Below are 24193 nucleotides of genomic sequence, written 5' to 3' on the forward strand. Positions count from 1 at the left end.
CTTGATACTTTTTATTATTCCTGCAAATGACTTGTTGTCAGAGACTGTCTCTTGATGAATTCAGAGACTTAAAAAATATATTTTTATTGATTTCAGAGAGGACGGGAGAGAGAAACACCCGTGATGAGAGAGAATCATGGATTGGCTGCCTCCTGCACGCCCGACACTGGGGATGGAGCCCACAACCTGGGCCTGTGCCCTGACTGGGAATCAAACCGTGACCTCCTGGGTCATAGGCCGATGCTCGACCCCTGAGCCATGCTGGCCGGGCAGAGACCGAAGTTTTGATCAATTACTCTCAACTGAAACCCCCAACACTACAAAGCGCAGACCAGATGGAAGAAAAGTTGTGTCTTATCTCAGCTAAGGTTGTTTTAAGATGTCTTCTGTTACTTAGTTCCACGTTTCTTACAAATCTGGGGAGAAGAGATGCCCTCGGGAGGCCTTCCGTCCCCGCAGGTAGGTCTTTCCGTGGTCGCAGGCGAACAGGGAGCACGTTGGTGCAATGAGCCGAGGCACGGAGAGTGCCGTGCGTGCGCAGGACCGACGGCGTGCACCGCAACAGGCATCCGTGAGCAAGAGGAGGTTACCTTGGCAGGACGGAGGCGGGGTCCACCCCCACTGGGTGCAGACGGTCTCTGCTCTTCCGCTGTAGCTATAGCCCGGGAGACACTTGTACTGGAGCCTCTCGTTCTCTCTGTACGAGGCCTTCGGAGACGTGGGCTCTCCGTTGGCGATTTGTGGGACTCGGCAGGAGATGCCTAAGCGCAGGGGGTGAGATTCCAAAGGGTCTGTTAGGTACATGAGAGGGATGTGCCCAAGACAGAGCTCCAGCAGGTCACCAACTGTTTCTACTGGGCAAAGCAGGCAACCCAGCAGCAGTTCTGTTTTGATTTGAATGCTTGCGGAATCTATCTGTCGCTCTGACCACCCACTTTTTTTTTCCTTTCTTGATTAAGGTATTACCTATGTGTCCTTACTCCCCTCCATTGCTCCCCCCCACCACCCCGAACCCATTCATGCCCTCACCCCGCTGGTGTCTGTGTCCATTGGTTAGGCTTATATGCATGCATACAAGTCCTTTGGTTGATCTCTCCCCTTTATCCCCACCCTCCCCTGCCTTCCCTCTGAGGTTTGAGCATCTGGAAGTTACCATTCTGACTACAATCGAGCTGCTAATTCCATTGGGTTTGAGGCTAACCCAGTCCCGCTGAATTAAATAGTGGCTGTAACATTCATCCACTGTACATGTAACACTGAACAGAGCTCTAAGCTGCTGTGACAAGCATTTTCACTGAGGTACCTGCAAAATTACACATGTCCTAGCTATTGATAACAGAGGAATGACTGATGGAGCTATTCACTGTTGACTTTGTAAAGAAAAAAATTGATTGATCTCATTGTCGTGACAGCTCCAAAAAGTAATCGGCCTTCTGCGCGGGTGGTGTCATCGTCCAAGTTTTCTATCCGAGAAAACACAGGGCATCATCTGGGGCACCACCGTTGCTTCGATTATACAACAGCGGTTGAAATGGTACATCGACCATAAAGTCATTTTGCAAGTTTAACGAGATGACACGCATAAAGACCTCAGATGGATTGCTGGGAAGTAGTAAGTGCTCAATAAATGTTACATAGTATCTGTACCATGTAGATTCCTTAGGAGGCACCGTGTTTTTGCGATACCTATTTGCATGAGAAAAAAACAACAACACGAAAATCAACAGTATCTTACCCACACAGTTGGGCTTATCTCCACTCCAAAGGCCGTTTCCCGAGCAATGTATTTCCGGAGGTCCATCCAGCTTGAAGCCTGCATTACACTCAAACTTGATCACTTGTCCATAAGTGTATTCCTGGTTCAGTTCGAATGCACTGCTGATGAGTCTCCCGTTCTGCGGCTCTTCCACGGGTAAACACTTGACCACTGGAAAAGGAACATAACTTTTTCTAATAGATTTTGGAAAGTTGACCGTGAAAAATATGTATCTACACAGATGTGGATATAAAAATCAGCAAGATAAGATTGGAGGAAATGACTTAAATGTTTTTGTTTTCTTTTTTCCTTAAAGAAGCATTCAAGATAGCTGTTTGCTGGAGATAAAGTCCGCTAAGTGAAAAAAACAACAACAATATTGAGTTTCTCTCTCATATTCCCCTGAATTTTAAATAGTGATACTTGTGTGCTTTCTAGAGGTTAGAATCCAAAAGGAAAGAAAAATAAGTTTTAGATTTCCCAAGCGCTCCTCCTTTAAATATTAGATGAGGTTGAATTCCTATTTGGTTACTGAAACACAGAATATTGTAGTAGTAAAAAGGTCAGATAGACAGACCATGCTGTTTTAGAAACCATAAGTAACAATTTGCAGAGGAAATACTTAATTATAGACTTGAAGGATATTTTAATGTAAGCCATTTAAAAACATCTTAGGTATTTTTAGAATTGTATCTACCGTCACATAGAGGAATATCATTGGTCCATCCATCTGCATCACATTCTCGGAAATCAGTGTCACCTATCATCTGATACCTGAAAACCAAAAATAGCAGGGTAGTGAGCTAATGTGTGTTTATAAGCAGCTTTAAATTTGATACCATGCTGAATGTCCAAACTCCATTTGAGGAAAAATTAAAAGTATTTGCATTTTCTTCTTCCTCTTGCTCTCTGTTCTCATCTCTTAAATTCCTTTTTTATCTTTCTTAAATTTTGTTTTTTCTTCCTTAAGAAAGACCCTCAAGCCTTAGGTAGACAGACTGGAGATAACCATAATCCTTGGTTCATGATGCAAACTCTTCATTTCACGCACAATATGCTATTAGTTTTTCAATGAGTCAGTTAATCAGTTGCACTTAACAATGTAGTAAGCTTTATGAACTGTCACCCGAAACTAAAGCCATAAACATGAGAGTAACCAACAGCTGACCTATGTTGCCCCTCCTTCAGCCTTACTCCATTCTTGTCCCCTCCAAGATGGTGGCATTTTCTGCTCACTTTGGGCTTCTTCCCTAATCAAGGATCATATCAGGGAAGATTCCTTAGTGTGGGATTTCTGTTCAGCGCCTTGTCCCCACCTCCATCCAGGAGATCCTTTCCAGAGTGTGGTCGTCGAGTCTGGTCTGCTTACATAGTCCATTCGATGTTGAATTTGCCTAACTGTGCCAACTCCTCAAGCCAGGCCTGAAAGCTGAAGTTCTCTCCTTGAAGGAAAGTTCCTTGAGGGGGGTGCAGAATGGAGGTCAAGGCCAGAGGCTTCAATCCTCCTCACTGTCCCAGTGGATCGCCGCTGCGGGCCCAATGCTTCCCCCCGCCCCACCCCCCCCAAAAAAAAATCCATGAAGGGAAGGCATGTTGGTAACCACGAGAGAGATAATGCTGGAAAGGGCCTTTCATTCACTTCTGGGCAATTGTCCACAGACCCATGCTTTGGATGAGGAAACCGTTCCGCCCAGTGCCCTAGAGAGACAGACAGACTCCTCCTTAAGACAGACTGTATTCTTGGCTTCTCATTGGCCCGTTCCTCACGCTCTGGGGGCAGGAAACATGTCAGTGGGTTGGGTGCGACCCCAGAGCTCGGAGCGCAGGTCGAGTGGAGGCCTCTGTCTCGGAGGGGAGCAGTCACTGGTAGGGAAGGTGCCTCTCCTCCTTCCATCGGCAGCGGAGACCCGCCCAGTCCCCCAAAGCTCCTTCAGGAGTTCCACAGAATTGGTACCCAAACCTTCCAGAGGGGGATGCGTGGATGGGAGAGGGGAAGAGAGAAAGACTGTCTATGTGCTGATGGGAGGGGGTGGGGACTGGGTAGGAATGGCTGCTGTTTCTGTGTCCCCAGCCAGGCAGAATACCAGACTTTTTGCATAATTCCTCCTTAACACTTCCTACTTAAAAGATAACGGAACTGGGTCTCCACGCTAAATATCCTAACAAGTGGCTGTATCAGGTATTCGGCAAAGAGAAGGTGAGGGGGGACAAGGGTCCAGAGGTCAAGTTTACGGGCAGAAACCATGGGTGTAGCCCACCCATTCTACCATTACTTCTCACAGCGGGGTCAAAAGATTTACGTGCCCTCAGACAGGCAAACACTATCTCCAATAAAACACTTCAGTTGGCTGACCTTGTGTGCCCCAAGGACTTCTTTTCCACTGACAAATATCTAGCCCTGGTGGAGTCCCAGCTGAGTGGTGGGGACAGTCATTCTTTGAGCCTATAACCCAGGACACACATATTTCCTTTTTTAAACTGTGGTTTCTTTTAAAAAAAACCAACAACGTATTTTTTATTGATTTCAGAGAGGAAGGGAGAGGGAGAAAGGGATTGAAACATCAATGATAAAAGAGAATCATTGATTGGCTGTCTCCTGCACAACCCCTACTGGGGAGCCAGCTGGCAATCCGGGCATGCGCCCTGACCGGAAATCGAACTGTGACCTCCTTGTACTTTTTCCGTACTGAGGAGAGAACGTGGTATCCAGACATCCTCCTTTCCATTATTTGATTTTAATTTCGGGGGTTCCCTGTGTGCTGCCTCTAAAAAGGCTCATGGAAAAATACAGTCACCTTAAAAACATAAATCAGGACGGTTCCCATCGACCACATCCGTGATCAGTGACCTCAATGCATGCACGTGGTTTTGGAGTGACTACTTACCCCTCATCACATGTGTAAACTACCTTGGCACCGTATTCAAATTTATTTCCTTCTGCAAGTTCGAATGAACCAAAGGGCGTGTCTCCTGGGTGTCCACAGGGCTTTTCTGAAAGGAAGGAAGGATGCAGTAGTAGTTCTTCCCACAGGGTACACACCCACCTGAGGCTTCAGGGCCAAGGGGAGTGGATGTTCTATTAGGGGACAGAACTGAGGATATGGAAAAGTCAAGAACGGCGAAGTCATTATTTTAGAATGGAACTTATCTGTACACTGGCTTTTTCAGATTTGGCAGATGACCTCCCCTTTTTAAAAAATTATGTTTTTTATTGATTTCTAGAGAGGGATGGGTAGAAACATCCCTGAGAAAGAAAACATCCTTGATTGGCTGCCTCCTGCACGCCCCCTACTGGGGATGGCGCGCACAACACGGGCATTGCCTGACGGAGAATCAAGCCCATGACCTCTTGGTTCATGGGTTGACACTTGACCCCGGAGCACACCAGCCGGGCCACCTCCCTCTTTTAAAGAATAAAGACGGCGTCGTGTTTCGTATTTGACTGATACCACTGATACAGTTCAGCCAGCATGGCTACAGAATTAAACACTCCGTCTTGTCGCAGCTGAAAGCTTTTGTGAATGTCGCAAATGGGTGACCGACTTACTTTGACATATCTTGGATGGGTTGAGGGCCACCCATTCCCCTCCCTTGCATTCCATGGTGATCAGGCCGTAGGTCCTGTACCCAGGGCGGCATTTGTAGGTGGCCTTCGTGCCTTCCGGGTAGCCATGTTCAGACCAGGAACCTGTCAGAATTTCTGTCTGTTTTCTCGGGGGAGGCCCTTTACAATCTACAAACAAACAAACAAACAAAAAAAAAACAGAACAAGAGCTCAAAGCAGCTATTTAACTAGACAGTATGTTCAGGTTAGTTTTACTTTAAAAAATACACACACACACACACACACACACACACACACACCTCCACTAGAGGCCCGGTGCATGATCTCTGCTAGAGGCCCGGTGCATGAAAATTTGTGCACTTGGGGGGGGGGGTCCCTCAGCCTGGCTTGCTCCCTCTCTTAGTCTGGGACCCCTCGGGGGATGTCCATCAGCCAGCTTAGGCCCGCCCCCCTGTGGCTGCCTCTGTGGGGGTGTGGTGCCGGGACTGGGACCAGGCAGCCCGCTCTCCTGCCGCCTCTGCAGAAGGGGGGCGCTGGGGACCACCATGGCTGGCCTGGTGGTGCAGGCTCGCTGGCCCCGCCCCCTGCCCACTGGCCGTTCTGGCAGGTCGTTCTGGTCTAATTAGCATGTGAGCTCTTTATTATATAGGATAAATGGTTACAGGTCCAGCCACATGGATGTCTTTATATATAAAACATATGTTTTAGCTTACGGAAAGGGAAGCTGCATAAATTTGTAAGAATAACCTTCCAGAGAAATAGTCATACTTCAATATATTGTTTTAACTGCTGCCTTGCACTCATTAAGTTGGAAAATATTTATTGGACACCAATCTACGATGTGAAGAAAAACATAATGAATGAAGGATCTGCCCTCACAGGGAAATGAGTTATTACATAAGTAATGAAAGATAGAGACTCCCTATTACAAATAGGTACATTTTCTTTAGAAAAATAAAGCATGGTAAGGTGATCCGAACACAAGAAATGAGCAATGATGCTCATGCCTACTGCCATTATTGCTAATATATATATATATATATATATATATATATATATATATATATTTTAATATTTTTATTGATTTTTTACAGAGAGGAAGGGAGAGGGATAGAGAGCTAGAAACATCAATCAGCTACCTCCCGCACATCCCCCACTGGGGATGTGCCAGCAACCAAGGTACATGCCCTTGACCGGAATCGAACCCGGGACCCTCCAGTCCGCAGGCCGACGCTCCATCCACTGAGCCAAACCAGTTTCAGCTATTGCTAATATTTTTGATACTGACTACTGCTTAATTTAGATATAACTGCTCCTGATGTTAGAATGATTACATTAGTAAGCCCTCAACACATTACTTTTCAAAATGGCAAATTTAAAGAAGCATTAAAAAGAGAGAGAGAGAGAGAGAGAGAGAGAGAGAGAGAATCATGGACATGGACAACAATGTGGTGATTTCGGGGGTGGAGGGAAGTGGGTGGAGGTGGAAGAGGGCATAGAGAGGGGAAAAGGGGATGGAAAAAAATAAGGATGCGTAGTTATCACCATACATAATTACTGTTTGGTTTTTTTTTTTTTTTTCATTGCTAACCTCCTTTCCTGACTTGGTTTTATACTAACGGTTTAATGTCCTATTCTAGAATTTCCTTTTTAAAGACAAGGTTAAAAAAATAATCGGCTAGGACAGAGCTCGTCACAGAACAGATTCATTATTAAAACGTTTTACAGCGTTTCAGACCACAGAGAGCTCCCCGAGAAACTACAGAGGCACCGATTTTCTCCTGAAGATTTCGCAAGCTTTTAGCACAGTCATGTTCGGGAACTTCGCAATCCAGGATTCCACAGTGCAGTCTCCCTTTCTGGAAGTGAAGTAAATGCACTTTTTTTTGCCACTAGATGGTGGTAATGCCTCGCCAGGAAACCACACAAACCACCTCCTCCAGCCTCCCAAGGGAGTTTTTGTTTTGATGTGTTTTGGGTTTTTTTTTGCGTTTTTTTGTGTGTTTTTTGTTACATGTTAATGTTCATGTTTATTTTTTTAGATGAAAATTTTCTGTTTAATTACAGGCTAACAAGTGTTCTTTTCCCCTTTTGATATTCAGACCCACCTCAAGGCGTTCAGATTATTAGAAAAATACATGAGTTAAATTTCAAATGTAGAGGCCAATATTGTGAGTCGAGAACTATTTTCCACGAATACAGTAACCTTTTGATAAACTTGCTTCCTTTTCTGTTATTAAGCTAAGGCAAGGGAAAAGGAATACAATTTTCTCAATTGATTTATTCGATTGAAATTATTTTCACTCATGCAGCGCTCTATCAAAAGAGTAATCCAGCCACACACACAAAAATGTGGCCTGTTTGCTGGCCAGAGAGGCGATGAGTTTTCTTCCTGTGGGTTATTGTTATATTTCCAGATGATGCATTTTCACCTCTAATTCTTTTTTTTTTTAAAAAAAATACATTTTATTGATTTTTTTACAGAAAGGAAGGGGGAGGGATGGAGAGTTAGAAGCATTGATGAGAGAGAAACATCCATCAGCTGCCTCCTGTACACCCCCTACTGGGGATGTGCCCGTAACCAAGGTACATGCCCTTGACTGGAATCGAACCTGGGACCCTTCAGTCCGCAGGCCGACGCTCTATCCACTGAGCCACACCGGTTAGACCAGTGGTTGGCAAACTCCTTAGTCAACAGAGCCAAATATCAACAGGACGACGATTGACATTTCTTTGGAGAGCCACATTTTTTAAACTTAAACTTCTTCTAACGCCACTTCTTCAAAATAGACTCGCCCAGGCCGTGTATTTTGTGGAAGAGCCACACTCCAGGGGCCAAAGAGCCGCCTGTGGCTCGTGAGCCGCAGTTTGCTGACCACTCACCGTTAGGGCTACACCTGTCATTCTTGATTTTTCAAATTTAGGTCATTGGTTTTAACAAGCAGGTGGAAAAGACAAAGGTAGACCTCTCACGTAATCTTCCCACCATCTTTCCACAGTATTCACTGTGTGTTTGTTGACTGTATATCAGGAGTTCCCAAGTGGATTGATCACCCTTTTTTATGTCAAATAATACTTAAGAGTGCTTCCTTCATGGACTTGAAATGCATATCTTGACTCTGTAAGAAAAAGATAGTTCTCCCCGGCTCGGTTTTCCCATCGCTCCATGGCCATCTCCAGTTTCTTAGCTCTGATGACTCCCATCCATCACCTTGACTGTGAAACATTCTGAACCACAGAGTTTGGACAGTTGGCTTCGTCTCCTCCTGCAGGCTCTCCTTAAATATTATTTCCTTCCCAACACAGCTCAGGCTTCATCATTATTTTATCTTTACTAGACTTTCATCCGTCCTCCCATCCATGTCGGCTCCCTAAAGGAAGGACCATCTCTGTCCTCTTTTTTTTTTTTTTTTTTAAATATATTTTATTGATTTTTTAGAGAGAGAGGAAGGGAGAAGAATAGAGAGAAACACTGGTGAGAGAGAAACATCATGGATCAGCTGCCTCATGCACACCCCCCACAGGGGATCGAGCTGCAACCTGGGCGTGTGCCCTGACGGGGAATTGAACCCGTGGCCTCTTGGTTCCTGACTGGACGCTCAACCACTGAACTACACCGGCTGGGCTCTGTCCTCTTTTATAGAGTGGAGGGACTTTCATGAAGATTCAGATCTCCTCACTTCAAATGTACCTCCTGTCTCCTTGTGTTCTAATCTTGAATATACTGAGTATTTTCAGCTCAGGTCATTACAAAATATTTTAAAGTGACGATTCACCGAATTGTGTCATATCAATAGTTAAGCCTATCTTATGACCTGGTTTTTATTTGGCTGAATAGACAAAGAGCTAACTGTTCCAAGCTCATTCTCAAAAATTTTCAATTAGACAAAGAGTTATTTTATCCCAAATAGTCAAAATGTTGGCACAGATGTGCACCAACCACATTCCCTTGTATTAAATGGACAGCTCTTTCAGGGAAAGGATTAATCTGGAAGTTTTTATTATTATTTTTTTTGAATAGCCATCATATTTCTCAAGTTCGAAGTTAATGAGTAATCCAAGCTTTCTTACATGTAAGTATTTACTTGGATTTAAACAATGAATACTTTATCTTATGTGTTTACAGAGTCCATTAAATGCCCATTAATTTTCTTCTTTGGCGAAACACTACCTGGGCGAACTTTTTATTTGCTTGGTCTGGTTTTCTAAGGGAATAAGACAAAATTATTCAGTTTATAAATATAGAGTATGAATGTATTTGGCTATCGAACTAGAATAGGATTCATTTTATGTTAATTTGAGGAACATGATTATAAAATTTTAATCAAAGTTAAAAACAAATACACTTGCTATTTTAAAAATCAGTACTCACCTAATTTTCCCACTTTCAAATTTTAAGGGGGTAGTATTAACATAGACACACAGAACTGATTGCTGGTTTCCAATGTCAATACATCTATAAACTTGTTTGAGAAGTATTCTTAATCCAAGACAATAAATCATAATAAAATTATACACTTGAGAAAACATGATCAAATCCAGATTGCTTTGGTCTCTTTGTTCATCTAGTCTATTTTTCTAAAATTATTTAGCATCTGAATAATTATCATGACAATCTTGGGGATACAAATGAAAAGCGAAAGGGAAGAAAAACAACACACACACTACCCAATTGTACCTGTGGTGCTTGGGGAAGTTCAATCGATGGAAGAGTTAGAAAGATGGGCGATGGCTTCAGCCCCCCAGTTTTACAGAACTGCGCCAGCCCTTTGTACATACACGATGTTTCCTTAATCTTGACTGTCCTCCTTGTCCTCATCTGGCCAACTCCTCCTCAGCCTTCAAAACCCACCCAAGATGTCCTCACCACCCGGCCATACTTCTCTCTCAACCCTCCCCACTCCATTCTCTCAGTCCAATTTGAGTTTCTCGCCTTCTCTAAATGACCTTATAGACTCCTTCGTTTATCTCCATCACAATACTTTCTATGATCAAATACACTATGTTAGTAAAATGCAATAACCATTCCTTTTGTTTTCCCCACTAACTGACCACCTTCTGGAAAGTGCTAATCAGAGTGTGTGGTGCGTAGCTGCCAATCAATCAAGAACTGATGGTTGAATGAATGAATGAACAAATGGATGAATGAATATGAAACTATCTAGGACTTTTCCATTATCTCTGTAGGTTGTGGACAACTTGCGGAAAGGCATGGTAGATGGTAGCAAATATAGAAGATGAGAGAGGATCTGGGAACAGAAGTCTAGTTGCATGAACCCAAGAAACCCTACCACCTGTATTCCCATTGTCCATCCTGTCCATGTGTCCTACGTTTGAACTTACACTATACTATTTGAAGTCAGAAATTATTTTAATTTAGTTCAAAAAAACTTTTGGGACCTTGGAAGGAACATTTTTTATAATCTCTCTTCTATCTATTACAGTTCGAGTTAACAAGATTTATGAGAAACTTGGCTCTCTCTCCATTCAAGTGTCAAAACAAATAGAAGTGCTCTGTCAAATCTTTTATTCCCCTTTCCCTGTATTATTTTTGTGATTTTTTCCCCCCGTTCCATTACTTCCTCTGAGACATTTTTATAATATTTCCTTATCATTTTAAGCTAAAATGTAATACTTTTCCACCCAATTGCATCATGTCCTTTTCATGCATTATGTTCTGAAGGAATGGGCAAAGTGCACAGGAGTTGAGAGAACACACAATGGATTGGTTGGCAGAGTGTCATGGCCAGGCAGGGCAAGTGGGGGAGGGTGTGTGGGGGGAGGACGAGGAGGCAGAGCCTGAAAGAAGGGAAAAGTGGTGAAAGCTGTAGAACAATCAGGGTTTGAGCAAATAAAAGTGGGTCCACTTAGACTTTGGCTCCAGCCCCGGCAATCAAAGGCCGTTAATGAATCATTACTAACCCGGGCTTCAGACTCCTGGCTTGGGAACTTCCTTCTAGCTGAGAATAGTGTCAGCAATCCTTACACAATGCCCTTCTCGCTTAACATCTTCAGCAAGCCAAAGAGGGGCATATGCATTTTTCCAGGACACGCCTACGCTTAAAAATTACAGCCACATGGGTGGACATGGGAGTCATCATGCTAATGAAATAAGTCAGGCAGAAAAAGCTAAGAACCATACGATTTCACTCCTATGTGGGATATAAAACGGCAAACTTATGAACACCACCAGCGGAGTGGTGGCTGCTGGGGGTGGGGTGGGGGGAAGAGGGGTCCTCATAGGAGGTGACTGGAGAAGACTTGACTTTGGGTGGTGGGCACACGGTGCTGTGTACAGATTTTTTTTTCAAATATATTTTATTGATTTTTTTTTTTTACAGAGAGGAAGGGAGAGGGATAGAGAGTTAGAAACATCGATGAGAGAGAAACATCGATCAGCTGCCTCCTGCACACCCCCCACCGGGGACATGCCCGCAACCAAGGTACATGCCCTTGACCGGAATCGAACCTGGGACCCTTCAGTCCGCAGGCCGACGCTCTACCACTGAGCCACACCGGTTTCGGCTGTATACAGATTTTATAACTTAGAAATCCACACTTGAAACCTAGGTGTCCATGCTGACCAATGTCACCCCAATCAAATTTAACTTAAAAAAATGTCATTATTAAAAAACATTCCAGAGTTCAAAATAACAAAACAACAAAAATAATAGCGCAGTCCCTCCCCATCTCACAGGACGCGTCATCCATCCGACCTAGTCCACCTGGAATACCTCATCTTCCAGAATCGCTTCGTCTGGTTCTTACCCTGCTCGCCACCCATCTCTCCCTTTCCCCAGGAAAAGTCGATGCGGAAAAGTGATCCAGTTACACTAATGCACAGCAAACTAATTTAGTTTCAGGCAGGACTGTTTGGCCAGCAAGGAAGAAAACAGCTGTTCTACAGCCACTGGGAATTCATGTCATTTTTCTTACAGGCGTGGGCAGTGCCCGTGCAGATGTGGCATTCCTGAGGTTAACCTGAGCGTTGCTGTCTACACTGCAGATGTGCTTAAGTTAGGAAGTGGCGGACCGGTAGTCATTCTCATGATAATGTATACAGCGCTCAACTCCCCAGCAGAAACTGATGTCACACTTAAACACTCGTAAGTGACATAAGGAATAGAAGCTAGAAATAAGTTACCTGGCATCAGTGACCTCATCAAATTTTGTAAATGCCTTTTATTCAATTTTTACCACAAATACTTTGTAGCACCCAACTTTAATATTTCAAATTCCGCTCTGTAGTCATGGAAAACAAGTCTAATTAAACTTGGCATTTTTCCTGAGTCGTAAACATAAGCTAGAAATAGACGAAATCTTTACATGACAAACAATGTCTGCATAAAACGTCCACAAACAACCTGTAAATAAATGGTGAGACACTACACGTATTCCTATTAAAAAAAATGACAAAAATGCACGTAAAGAAAAAGTTTTCTGTGGTTAGCCAGGATCATTGTTCCGAACTGTTTGTCAATAAATAATATTTTACTTTTAAATACTAGTTGTAACATTGATGTGTGCAGGGAAATGATTGTCTACCTAGTTTGAAAAGTGGCTGGATATATAGTTTCCACACTAAAAGTCACACAATAGTATGTTAGAACAACATAACTAAAAAGGCTCTATTTTTCAAAAAGTAGGAAGCACCTTGGAATAAACTTACATAAGTTACTAAAGGATATAAGTTTAAAAAATCTGCCTTGATTTTCTAGGTTGAAAGACCCTCAGGGACAGAGGGTCTAGGTTATGTGTGAAGATTCCTCAGTGCTCAGAGGCTGACCTGAGTAAGCATTGCACTCAAACTGTGCTGGCTTAGCGGAAAGTTTCGAGAATCTAAGAACGCCATGCAATGCATTTGGCTCAACAATGGCAATCATGTACCTATCCCATCACTACCTGTCAGCAACTATGAGAGCAAATTTGTTCAGTCGGGCTTAAGAAACGCATCCATCTATCAAGAAATAGTGACAGAATTAAATTTAATGATGAATCCAGAAATTGTCCCACTGATATCAGAAGAAAGTCACTATAGCTGAAGACTGTTATTCTAGAATCAATCTTATCTACAACCCCAGGGAAAATCTCTACTGAACAGGGTAGGTATCCCGAGAAGGTGTGTTCTTTTCCGCCCCCCCCCCCAAATTTATATCACATTTTCATTCTAATGATACAAGTAATCTATAAGACCATGGCAACATCAGTTCTAAATGATAGATGAATATTTCTTTAGGAAGAGTTAATACCATATCTGAAATAAATCCAATCATTATATGATTTGAAGGCTTTTGCTGCTTAATTTCCATTCTGCTTCTACATATATTCACATACTGCTTAATACTTTGACACAGAGCACTTTAGGGAAAACTGGAAGCAAAGAAAGGAAATGATGTCTTAGGAAAATTACAAATGGAAGTGACCATACATGCTCCAATTTTCAAAGACAGTTCTACAAACACTTTCTGAAAACTTCCATGAAGCACACTTATGCTAAAGAATCAGAATGCCATGCCAGCAAGCCCCGTAGATGCTGTACACGTCGGTGTCAAAAGCCACTCAAACACGAAGCCACAGGGCTGGAAGAAAACCACCTTTTCTAGAGCACATTTTTCATTGCCACGGCCAAACGATTGTTAGCAAGCCCTTGATAATATAGTCGTAGAAGAAGAAGAAAAAAAAAGTCTTTCGTTTTCACTCTTACCTTGGGCTACACAAACAGACCCTAACATGAGCCACAGAATCTTTGCGGGGATCTTCATGTTGGGGGGCCTGTCAGGGGTGCATGGAGTAGCTCCTGACGCTCACTCTCCCTCCGGGTGTCCTCTGGGGAAAGTGTGGTTCGTGCAGGGAAGTGCTGGCTGCAGGAGGAAGTTGGGAAACTGGGAGATGAAGGACGCCCCGCCCCACAGGAGGGACTGCCTGGGGGGAGGGAGAAGGAACCCACTCCTGGCTCCCACTGAATGGGATCAGCGGTGACCTGCGCTGGCTGGGTTTTCACCAGCCCAGGCCAGTTCCCTGCTGGAAACGTTCGGGTCCTGGGAGTGGGCAGCGCCTAAGGAGTGGCCCCCGGGTTCTGAAACCCTCCCCTGACTGCCAGCCCACGCAGGTCCACTGTGGGGAACCTCCGGGATGAAAACACAGACGCTCTTTGAAACGTCCTTCGGTGGGACTGGAGGTGGGGCAAGGCTTTCACGATCCCCACCCTGATGATGGGGGCCGGGTGGTGGTGGTGGGGGGGTCAGCTTTGCCAAGAATGGGGGGCTGGTGGATTGGGGGGACCTGCTTTTCCTGCAACGCGTGGTCTCAGTCCTCTGAAGGCTTGTTCATAGGGTGTGCGAAGCCACAGGTCCACGCCCTGAGGCCTAAGTGAGTTCAAAAAGCAAGAAATGGGAATGCTGATATGTTTACACTGTACTGAGACCATCCTGATATGTTTACACTGTACTGAGACAATCCTGATATGTTTACACTGTACTGAGACCATCCTGATATGTTTACACTGTACTGAGACCATCCTGATATGTTTACACTGTATTGAGACAATCCTGATATTTTTACACTGTACTGAGACAATCCTGATATTTTTACACTGTACTGAGACAATCCTGATATTTTTACACTGTACTGAGACAATCCTGATGTATTTACACTGTACTGAGACAATCCTGATATTCTTACACTGTATTGAGACAATCCTGATATGTTTACACTGTACTGAGACAATCCTGATATTTTTACACTGTATTGAGACAATCCTGATATTTTTACACTGTACTGAGACAATCCTGATGTATTTACACTGTATTGAGACAATCCTGATATGTTTACACTGTACTGAGACAATCCTGATATTTTTACACTGTACTGAGACAATCCTGATATTTTTACACTGTACTGAGACAATCCTGATGTTTTTACACTGTATTGAGACAATCCTGATATATTTACAGTGTATTGAGATAACCCTGATATTTTTATACTGTATTGAGACAGTCCTGATATGTTTACACTGTACTGAGACAATCCTGATATTTTTACACTGTACTGAGACAATCTGCATGAAGAGAAGATAGGCAAGTGGTTTGCTGTTAGGAAGATGAAAACAGCCTGTAGCCAGCCCCAGGGTCACGCCACCAACAGCACTTTTCCCCAGGACCCCCCAGTCCTCCCTTTCCCCCAAGCCCTTGCCCCCTCCCGCCCCTCACAGGGGACCCTCTCCCCTCTTCTCTAAGAACATGGACTCAATTGGCCATTTTGGTGCTTCCTATAAATCAAATAATGTTATTGAATTCTTTGTGTGTGTGTGTGTTTATTTATTTTTTAAGGACCTGTCATTTGAGTGACAAATATTTTTCTAAAAAATATTTTTATTGATTTCAGAGAGGAAGGGAGAGGAAGAGAGAAGGAGAGAAACATCCATGATGAGAGAGAATCATGGATTGGCTGCCTCCTGCACGCCCCACCCTGGGGATCGAGCCCGAAACCCAGGCCTGTGCCCTGACCGGGAATCGAACCGTGACCTCCTGGTTCCTAGGTCAACGCTCAACCGCTGAGCCACACTGGCTGGGCCAGCCTTGGGCAAACTACGGCCCGCGGGCCGGATCCGGCTGTTCTATCCGGTTCTCTTGCTCTCCCCTCCGCTCCTTTACTTTGAATTTATACTAGTTCACACAAACACTCCATCCATGCTTTTGTTCCGGCCCTCCAGTCCAGTTTAAGAACCCATTGTGGCCCTCGAGTCAAAAAGTTTGCCCACCCCTGGGCTGGGCCCTAGGTTCCATTTTGATTAGAACCTAGGCTCTAGTCTCTCTCATCAGTGATGGTTCTCTCTCCATGCCTCTCAGAACCCAACAAGAAAAGGACCTAGGGAATTGTTATCTTTCCTCCTGGCTCACACGAAACGCCATGTACAAGTTGCCCTGCATACGCATGGATGAAGGGAAAGGTCATTTTTTCAGATTTATTTCAACACACCCTCCCTTACACAAAGAAGCCTACACATCCTCGAGTACCCCTTTGCGGGGACGCTGCTGCATCCTCTAATTTAATGATTGGCCCAGAAGAAAAGAACGCTGCCTCTGCATTTTCCTTAATCCTGTTCGGGAGGAAGGGAAACACACAGGGGCCTCCCATCTCATTCACTGCCCTTGTTGTATCAGGCGCTTTTCTAAAACCAGCTTGTAAGCTCTTCAAGTAACCCAACGTCCCCAAGGAGAAGAGAAGAAACACCACCTGCCGTCTCCTTGGCCCCTTCCCCGGCCCCACTGGAGAACATTCAGGAAGCTTAGAAAGCTGGTGGAGATGGCGAGGGGAGGCCTCCCTCTCCTGCACCAGCTGCCTCCTGAGTTCCTAGACATTCACCCCAGGCGCCGCACCGACCTAACGTCATGCTCTGGAGACTGTTCAAGGCTGCAGAACGAATCTGTGAGCAAAGTCTCTTGTTTGCCTCTGCACGGAGGTTACCTCAACCTTTCAAGCTCTACCGACCTCGCAATAAGGGCTGATGAATGATTAACGTTCATGTGTCAGGGGCTGCAGGAAACTTATCATCGGCTAGTGCCCTCGTAAACCTGGTAGGCGCGTTCTGTTATTCCATTTGCACACAAGTGACAGGGGGTTAGAACCCAGACGGTCTGGCTTCACAGTTGGATGTGCAAGCACCAGGCTCACCACCCTTCTGACTCCCTGTAGGGCCAGCCGTCTTAGCGCCGAACAGAGGAAACTCTTAGTATGGGTCAATGCCACGAACAAGTGCCCCAGCCAGTCCCACCCCCAAAAATAAAGGGAAATGTTAAAGAGCAATCACCCTAGACTTCTGATAATAGAGACACGTGCCCCCAAACTCCTAGGAGAGAACACCCCTCCTTTTGGTTCCGTCCCTTGAAGTGGCAAACCTTTTCATCGTTTTGACGTGTACAAAGACCGCCAGAGAGAATGAAGACCTTGCCTGCAGGGACTGTGAAAAAAATAAGGGGGGAGGGGAGTTAAAGGCTTTTATTTTTGCTTTCTTAAAAATTCTCTTTTTACAGACTGCTACGGAAGACACCTTGCCCTCAAATCTGGTCCCAGCCCTGCATAAGATCACGTGTCAAGGGCAAATATACACATCTGAAGAGTCTTCTCCACACATATTAGCAAGAAGCTTTGGCCGTGTGAGTGGCTACCGAAAGTCTGGAATGAAAGCTATGGGATCTCTGTTGTGTCTGCATGTTATGCATGTCTAGGGATATGCATGGCGTATAGGTGATGTTTTTCAACTTTGGAAGGGCATTTCCAAAATTATTTTGTAAACTTAAGTCCTCTTTGTCTTTAAAAATAAGCCTTAATATCAACAGCATATTTGTGGAAAACTGAAACTTGACTCCCTCTCATGTGCTGATAAAATAGAGTTTTCTTGGTCTGTTCTTGGTAAGATTGTGAAAGGGTTATGTTTACCTTTTGCGTAATCTGGCTGGAAAGCAAGGATTCTGTGTTTAATGAAAATGATTTCCTGTGCTTCTCATTGTCTTTATTGGATCTTTGCTTGTTTAGGAAAATGGACCCTTCGCCGTTAAAAGGGCCACGTTGTGTGTGTGGGTGTGTTTTTTACAACTATAGAATTCCCGGGTATTTGCCTTTGATTTCTTTCATCGTGACTTTGGTTAAATGAATAACTAAGTATTGTCTCACAGTGACCTATGATCTCATTTAATCGAGTGCCTTATACCTTTGGATAAGTTTTACAAACTTCCCCCAAAATCAAAATCGAAATTAAGCCTAGTTGACCTTGAACTAATTTTGGGATTTTCACGAGGGTCCCTGGAACATCTCCAAAGATGTGTCCTGTCTTCCTATTGGAGATATTAAACTTATAGGCTTGCTTGATGCGTTAAATTACATGGGAAGCAGTGCCAGAGGAGACGTGATGCTAGAACTTTCTTTCGGTTGTTTTGCAATAAATATATTATTTTTATGAATTACATATAGATTATTACACTAGGTAATTTATACATTATTAATATAGTAATTAATACAAGTGTTCCTGCAAAAGTGCTTCGTCTTCAAGGACATTCATGGAAAATTCTCTAGCAAAGACAGGTGTCTGATTACTACTATCAGCCTGCCTTCACTTGGGAGGGACAATAATGGACCTTCCAGTGCCCCCCAAGGCCACGCGCACAGCCCACAACATGTCATGGGTGGGAGCCCGAGACCTGTCCTTCCTCCCCCACATCAGTAACAGGAGCCATTACACGGATGACATCATGGGAACGTGTGAAGACCACCCTCTGAAGGTCAGGGGGGCCTTTGCTGGAACATCCGTGAGGGAGAAGGTGGGTGGTGAACCCACAGAAAACTCAAGGCTCAGGCCCTGCAGGGAGGATTCGGGAGTCGATGGGTGGGGGGAGATGCGTGTTTTCCCAGCAGCTGTGGTTGAGAAGGTGCGAGCTTAGCTGACCCCCGAGAACATGAAAGAGGTGCATGGCATGGCGGGGATTAGGGAGTTTCGGGGGACTTTTATGGAGTTCGGTCCCAGAAAGCACCCCTAGGATTCTGGAAGGGGGCAGACATCTGATATACCCCCCTTAGAGCAACAGCTCCTAGCCGACAGAGGAAGAGATCTGGCAAGTTGGAGCCAATTCCTCACAGCTTCTGTCTAGAGATCACGCGAGTCACTTCAGCTCTCATTGCATTGTCCTGAGCACGCTCCGTGCATGCACTCAACACAAAAACTGTGACGTGTGGTCCTACTGTGCGCCTCCGACACCCTCCTCTCATTACGTCCTGATTTTGTCGGGTTTAACCTTTCTTCTTTGATTCTCCCACTTACATTCATTTTCATAACTAGTTTTTCCATTTCCTTCAGATCTTAGTATCATATCTTAGTGGGCTTCTTCTTCTTCTTCTTCTTTTTTTCCTTTTTTCACTCCCAGTGCTTTCCAACTATGGCTTCTCCACAGTTACCGAGGTCCTCATTTTGATGCATCTTTTTTCCCCCCCTCTTTGCATTTCATAATCACACTTTTAAGACAGGCTCTTGGACTCTTTCTTGATTTTTTGCATATTCATGAGTTTATTTCTTTTATACTAAAATGTCAACTTGACTGAAATTTCCAGTGACCCAAATGGCACCGTACACACGGAGTGCACTATTATTGACTATATTCCTTATGCTGTCCTTTACATCCCCGTGACTGGTTTGTAACGTCCTAGGCCCTTCCCCCCGTCACCCGAATTTCTGTCTGGAGTTTGTGATTTGGGCTGGGCCTCCCTCCTAATCCCATTAACCATACAGCAGTCTCTGTGTTTTAATATTTCATGGCTGTTTCCGTTGGGAGTTCAGAGGAAAACAGCTAAAATTCCAGCAGCAAAGAATGCTTAATTCACTGAAACTGGGTAAAACTTCGGTCAGTAAAAATATTTTCTAACCGCTTATCTTTTCAAGCCTGTTGTTATTATAACATTTTACTTTTTTTTTTTTTTTTTTTTTTTTTTCCCTCTGTGGGACCAGGTGGTCTGAAGCTATGTGGCGGGTGTTGTAATTACTGCGGAATGTGGAACTGGGGACCCGGACGTGGAATGTTCATCCCTGCCAACGATTTGAAAATTAGCATCCAGACAGCAGCGGATTTGCTGAGAAACAAAATGTTAAGGCTGTTAGCTTTGTGAGGAAATGGTTCTGGGCCAAGAAAGGCGAGTCATTACAGCAGCGCTGCGGAGCTTGCCGTGTGTGGCATCAATCTATTGATGAGTGAGGCAAGTTCTCGGGATCAAGTGACCGGAGAACTGTCTTCGGTAAGAAGACAACTTGTGGATGCCCAGCGGCGGGGGTCCCCGGGGTGCTGCCTGCTTTAGTCGTGGTGAGAAACAGCTCCTGTAGCTGCAAAATGTGGGCCAGAGCCACGTCCTTGGCAAGGAGGGCACGCACCGCTCCTGGTCAGAAACCCCAGCAGGAAGGGCCTTTCGGAGCCCTGGCCGGGGAGCTCAGTGGCAGGTTCGGTCCCCGGTCAGGGCACAGCCAAGAATCAACCAATGAATGCATAAATAAGGCGAACGACAAATCACTGTCTCTCTCTCCCCCTTCCTCCCTCTCTCCAATCAATCAATAGAAAGTTAATTAAAAAAGAAACGTTTTTGCTCCCAACATCCATATATGGAAGATTCTTCTTTCTCATTGTCCATCGTGTTTGACCCCACTTGGATCAGATGACCAGGCAGACAAATAATAATAAAAAAAAAAAGGTAGAATTTTGATTTATTCACACTGGACGCCTATTGTGTTGGCTGTTGTCATTTTTTATTTTTTATAAAATGTATTTTATTGTTTTTTTACAGAGAGGAAGGGAGAGGGATAGAGAGTTAGAAACATCGATGAGAGAGAAACATCCATCAGCTGCCTCTTGCACACCCCCTACTGGGGATGTGCTCGCAACCAAGGTACATGCCCTTGACTGGAATTGAACCCGGGACCCTTCAGTCCGCAGGCCGACGCTCTATCCACTGAGCCAAACCAGTTAGGGCTCATTTATTTTTTATTTTTTTTTATTTGACAGTCTAAGGCAGGGGTGGGCAAACTTTTTGACTCGAGGGCCACAATGGGTTCTTAAACTGGACCGGAGGGCCGGAACAAAAGCATGGATGGAGTGTTTGTGTGAACTAATATAAATTCAAAGTAAAGGAGCGGAGGGGAGAGCAAGAGAACCGGATAGATCAGCCGGATCCGGCCCGCGGGCCGTAGTTTGCCCATGGCTGGTCTAAGGGAAGAGAGGTCAGTGCCCTGACTACATAGTCAGGTAGTACTGCCTGCTTTACAAACTCTCGGGCACACTGGTTGAAAGTGCTGTTCTGGAATAAATGAGGTGGCTCCCAGCTTTCTTTTTCTAAGCCGCTGAGCTCCACCTAGAAACCGAGCATCAGCCCACCCTTGGGGACTGGCTTTATCAGGGAGCTGATCTTCAGCAAGCGATGGGAGCAGTAAAGGGAAATGGAAAGAAGGAACAATGGGTGGGGGATTAAAGCACAAAATTATTTGCCTTAAGTCAGTGTACCATCTTGGTCCCATCTGAGCTGTGTTCTAGTGAATTAAACTCTGGCTAAATTATTTCTGAAGGGTTGCTTAAGCAGCAAAACAGATAAGTCATCGAGAAATCATGGCCTTAGAGAATTTGGTAGTTAATGCCTAGGAAGATAATTTATTTATTTTTACTTACTTTTTTTAAATATATTTTTTTATTGATATTTTTACAGAGAGGAAGGGAGAGGGATAGAGAGCTAGAAACATCGATGAGAGAGAAACATCCATCAGCTGCCTCCTGCACACCTCCCACTGGGGATGTGCCCGCCACCAAGGTACATGCCCTTGGCCGGAATCGAACCCGGGACCCTTCAGTCCGCAGGCCGACGCTCTATCCACTGAGCCAAACCGGTTTCGGCGGAAGATAATTTATGAATGGTCTTGAAATTAGGGGAAAAATTCACTTTTTAGCTGTCAGGTCCTTACCACCTAATGGCACTCAGCCTGTCTGTCCCACACTGAGCCACTTGACGACTCTCCCGGGGCTCAGATGCGAGCGAGCGTGTGGGCTTGCAGGCAGAGAGAGAGGAAAGAGACACGCAGAGGACGAATTAGGGTTGCTTCTTATTTCTGTGTCCTATATCCGGGTGACTGCCTTGTCAAAAACGCTAGTCCTTCTATCCTTAAATATCATATACGGCACCTCGGCGAACTAGTCAGCATTTCAATATACCTTGTACCGATATTTGAGTAGGAGGGGCGGCCTACCCTCTTTCCAGATCCACCTCCTTGTTTTCTGCGACCGTGAAGGGTGCACGGAGCCGGTGTGAAGACTACACTACTCATTTAGCTCGGTCGCACACGCTCAGCTCGGTGAATCTGAACTCAGTATGGTGCCTACTCCTCTTTCTGCTTCGCATCTGAGTGTAATTCAAGACGTTCGCTGTAATCGCCTACATGATCTGGCTTCTACCTGGGGGATCTTTAAAATATCTTTCTGATCATCCATATTTATTATTTTTCATGGGAGTTCAGAAGAATCACCCAGCAGCCAGATTTCCGCCCCCCCCCCCCTCCTTTTAACTTTAGGACATTTATTTGTTTCAGTTACTCTGAGGGTACATACTGTGGTTTATCTCTTAGAAAGTAATCAAAGCTGTTCAACCAGTTGTGTGAAATTTGAAAAGCATAATTAAACTCATTAGTTGCTAAACAGCAAAGGCATGTTTATATTAAGAAGAAGATACTAGAGAAATAGATAGAGTCAACACTCAGATTTTAAATAATTTATATAGTCAAGCTGCAGAAATCAAGAAAGTAATGGACACAGAGCTACCATTTAATACCTTGAAGTGGTGAGCTACCTGAAAAGAAATAAAAACACAAATTCGGTATATCAAGGCATAACTAATATTTACATCACCCTATAAAGAAAATATATGAATTTCAGAAATGCTATGTATTCATATACACCAGGGACCTCAATGCCCAGAACACAATTATGTATGAAAACCGCGTGCGATTCCTCCAATTTTATTCGCTTGTTGTTATGCGCTGTGTTTATACCAACTTGCTCTTTGCGATGAAAACTGTTAGCTTATAGCCTTGGGACACTGCATAACCATCAGGAAGATGGGACTTCCATACCATTCATACCGACATGGCTACTGAGCATTAATTTTAGCTTTCTGTTGAATCTATAAAATATATTTACAAAGTGATTGTAAATCTCCTAACATAACATCGGGCTCACAGCAGTTCCTCGCACGGCACTACGGCTATGTGAACGTTTGTAAGTCTTTATGTTTGGAGAGTGACAGAGCTGTGGCCCAGTCCCTCCCACGTAAGAAGCTTCTCTTTCACTCACTACTGTTGTTGCTCATCTGCTAACGGACAACGACTGTGACAAAGGAAAAGAGGTCCCTTGTTGGCGGGTCTGATGATGACAGGGCACGGGGATGTCTCCTCTCAGCCACCCACGAGCAGGGCTGGGGACACCAGGCACCTGGGAAGGGGAAGATCCGAGAGAGAACCCGAGTTCCCCAGCCTGCTGGAGAGTTTCCTCACCGATACATGTGTCTTGTACCTAAAAGGATAACGTGGGGGCGATTCCTGGGTTACTGGAACAGAATGTGCTTCCTAGCTATTGAATCGCATTTGGCACTAAAGAATCCTCCCTCCGGCTCTGTGTTCTCCCTCCGGAAATTCAGCCGAAGCCAGGAGTCAGGAGCAGACACACGGAGAGATGCGCATCCTCGGGAAGGATGCTGAGATGCGCATTTGGAGGGAGCGCGCGGGGAAGGGGGAAGAAGCAGGAGGAACAGGATGGAGGACGTGGCTGCTATCAGAAGGCGGCCTGCCTCCCGGCAGGGTCCCCCTGGGGGGCGTGTGCACACATTTCACACCTCAGACGGGCGTTCGTTTGAAGGTGACAAAAAGTAGTGCCCATGTTGGTACTTGTGTTCACATCTGGAATAGAATAGTGTCTTCATCTGTCTCCACCTGCCCTCCCCGCCCGCCCCCCCGCCCCGTGCCACTTACCTGCGCCTCTCAGGGGGGGGGATTTGTGAATTGAATGCGATATTCTCCTTGTCCGCTTCTTCTGACTGTGTCCCCCCTTTCCATGTGGATGAAACACCACTATTGGTGCTCATGCAGCTGGACACGCTCGGAATATAGGGCAGCTTTGTTGCATTCTCTTCCCGCCCGTAGGCAGCTGTTGATAAGGGGACGTGTGAAGGGGTGAATGGTAACCTACAGGACCGAGTTGAAATTGTTGCTAAAAACGGATCCTGGTGTTATAGTAGGATGAAAGCTTTCACACACACAGCGAGAAAGAGCGTCTGTGAAATGGGGGGTCCGAAGGGCACAGAGA

General features: G+C 44.8%; 1 protein-coding gene across 5 annotated transcripts in view; it reads right to left on the reverse strand.

Moving 5' to 3' along the window:
• The window catches only part of LOC308238638 (complement factor H-like), a 34628-nt gene extending 20154 nt beyond the window's left edge, over positions 1-14474 (reverse strand). For 3 of the 5 annotated variants that reach the window (XM_080650854.1, XM_080650857.1, XM_080650856.1), the window contains exons 1-6: positions 14026-14323; positions 5304-5489; positions 4642-4747; positions 2454-2530; positions 1736-1927; positions 591-761 (exon numbers count right to left, since the gene is read on the reverse strand). In XM_080650854.1, the coding sequence (XP_080506980.1) occupies positions 591-761; positions 1736-1927; positions 2454-2530; positions 4642-4747; positions 5304-5489; positions 14026-14083 (790 nt within the window). In that variant the 5' untranslated portion in view covers positions 14084-14323. Of the gene's footprint in view, positions 1-590; positions 762-1735; positions 1928-2453; positions 2531-4641; positions 4748-5303; positions 5490-14025 lie in introns of all 5 variants that reach the window. The other 2 variants (XM_080650853.1, XM_080650855.1) reach the window with 2 other exon arrangements.
• Positions 14475-24193: the final 9719 nt, after the last annotated feature.

The sequence above is a fragment of the Plecotus auritus genome (assembly GCF_963455305.1).
Source record: "Plecotus auritus genome assembly, chromosome: 14".
In the NCBI taxonomy this organism is placed as follows: domain Eukaryota; kingdom Metazoa; phylum Chordata; class Mammalia; order Chiroptera; family Vespertilionidae; genus Plecotus; species Plecotus auritus.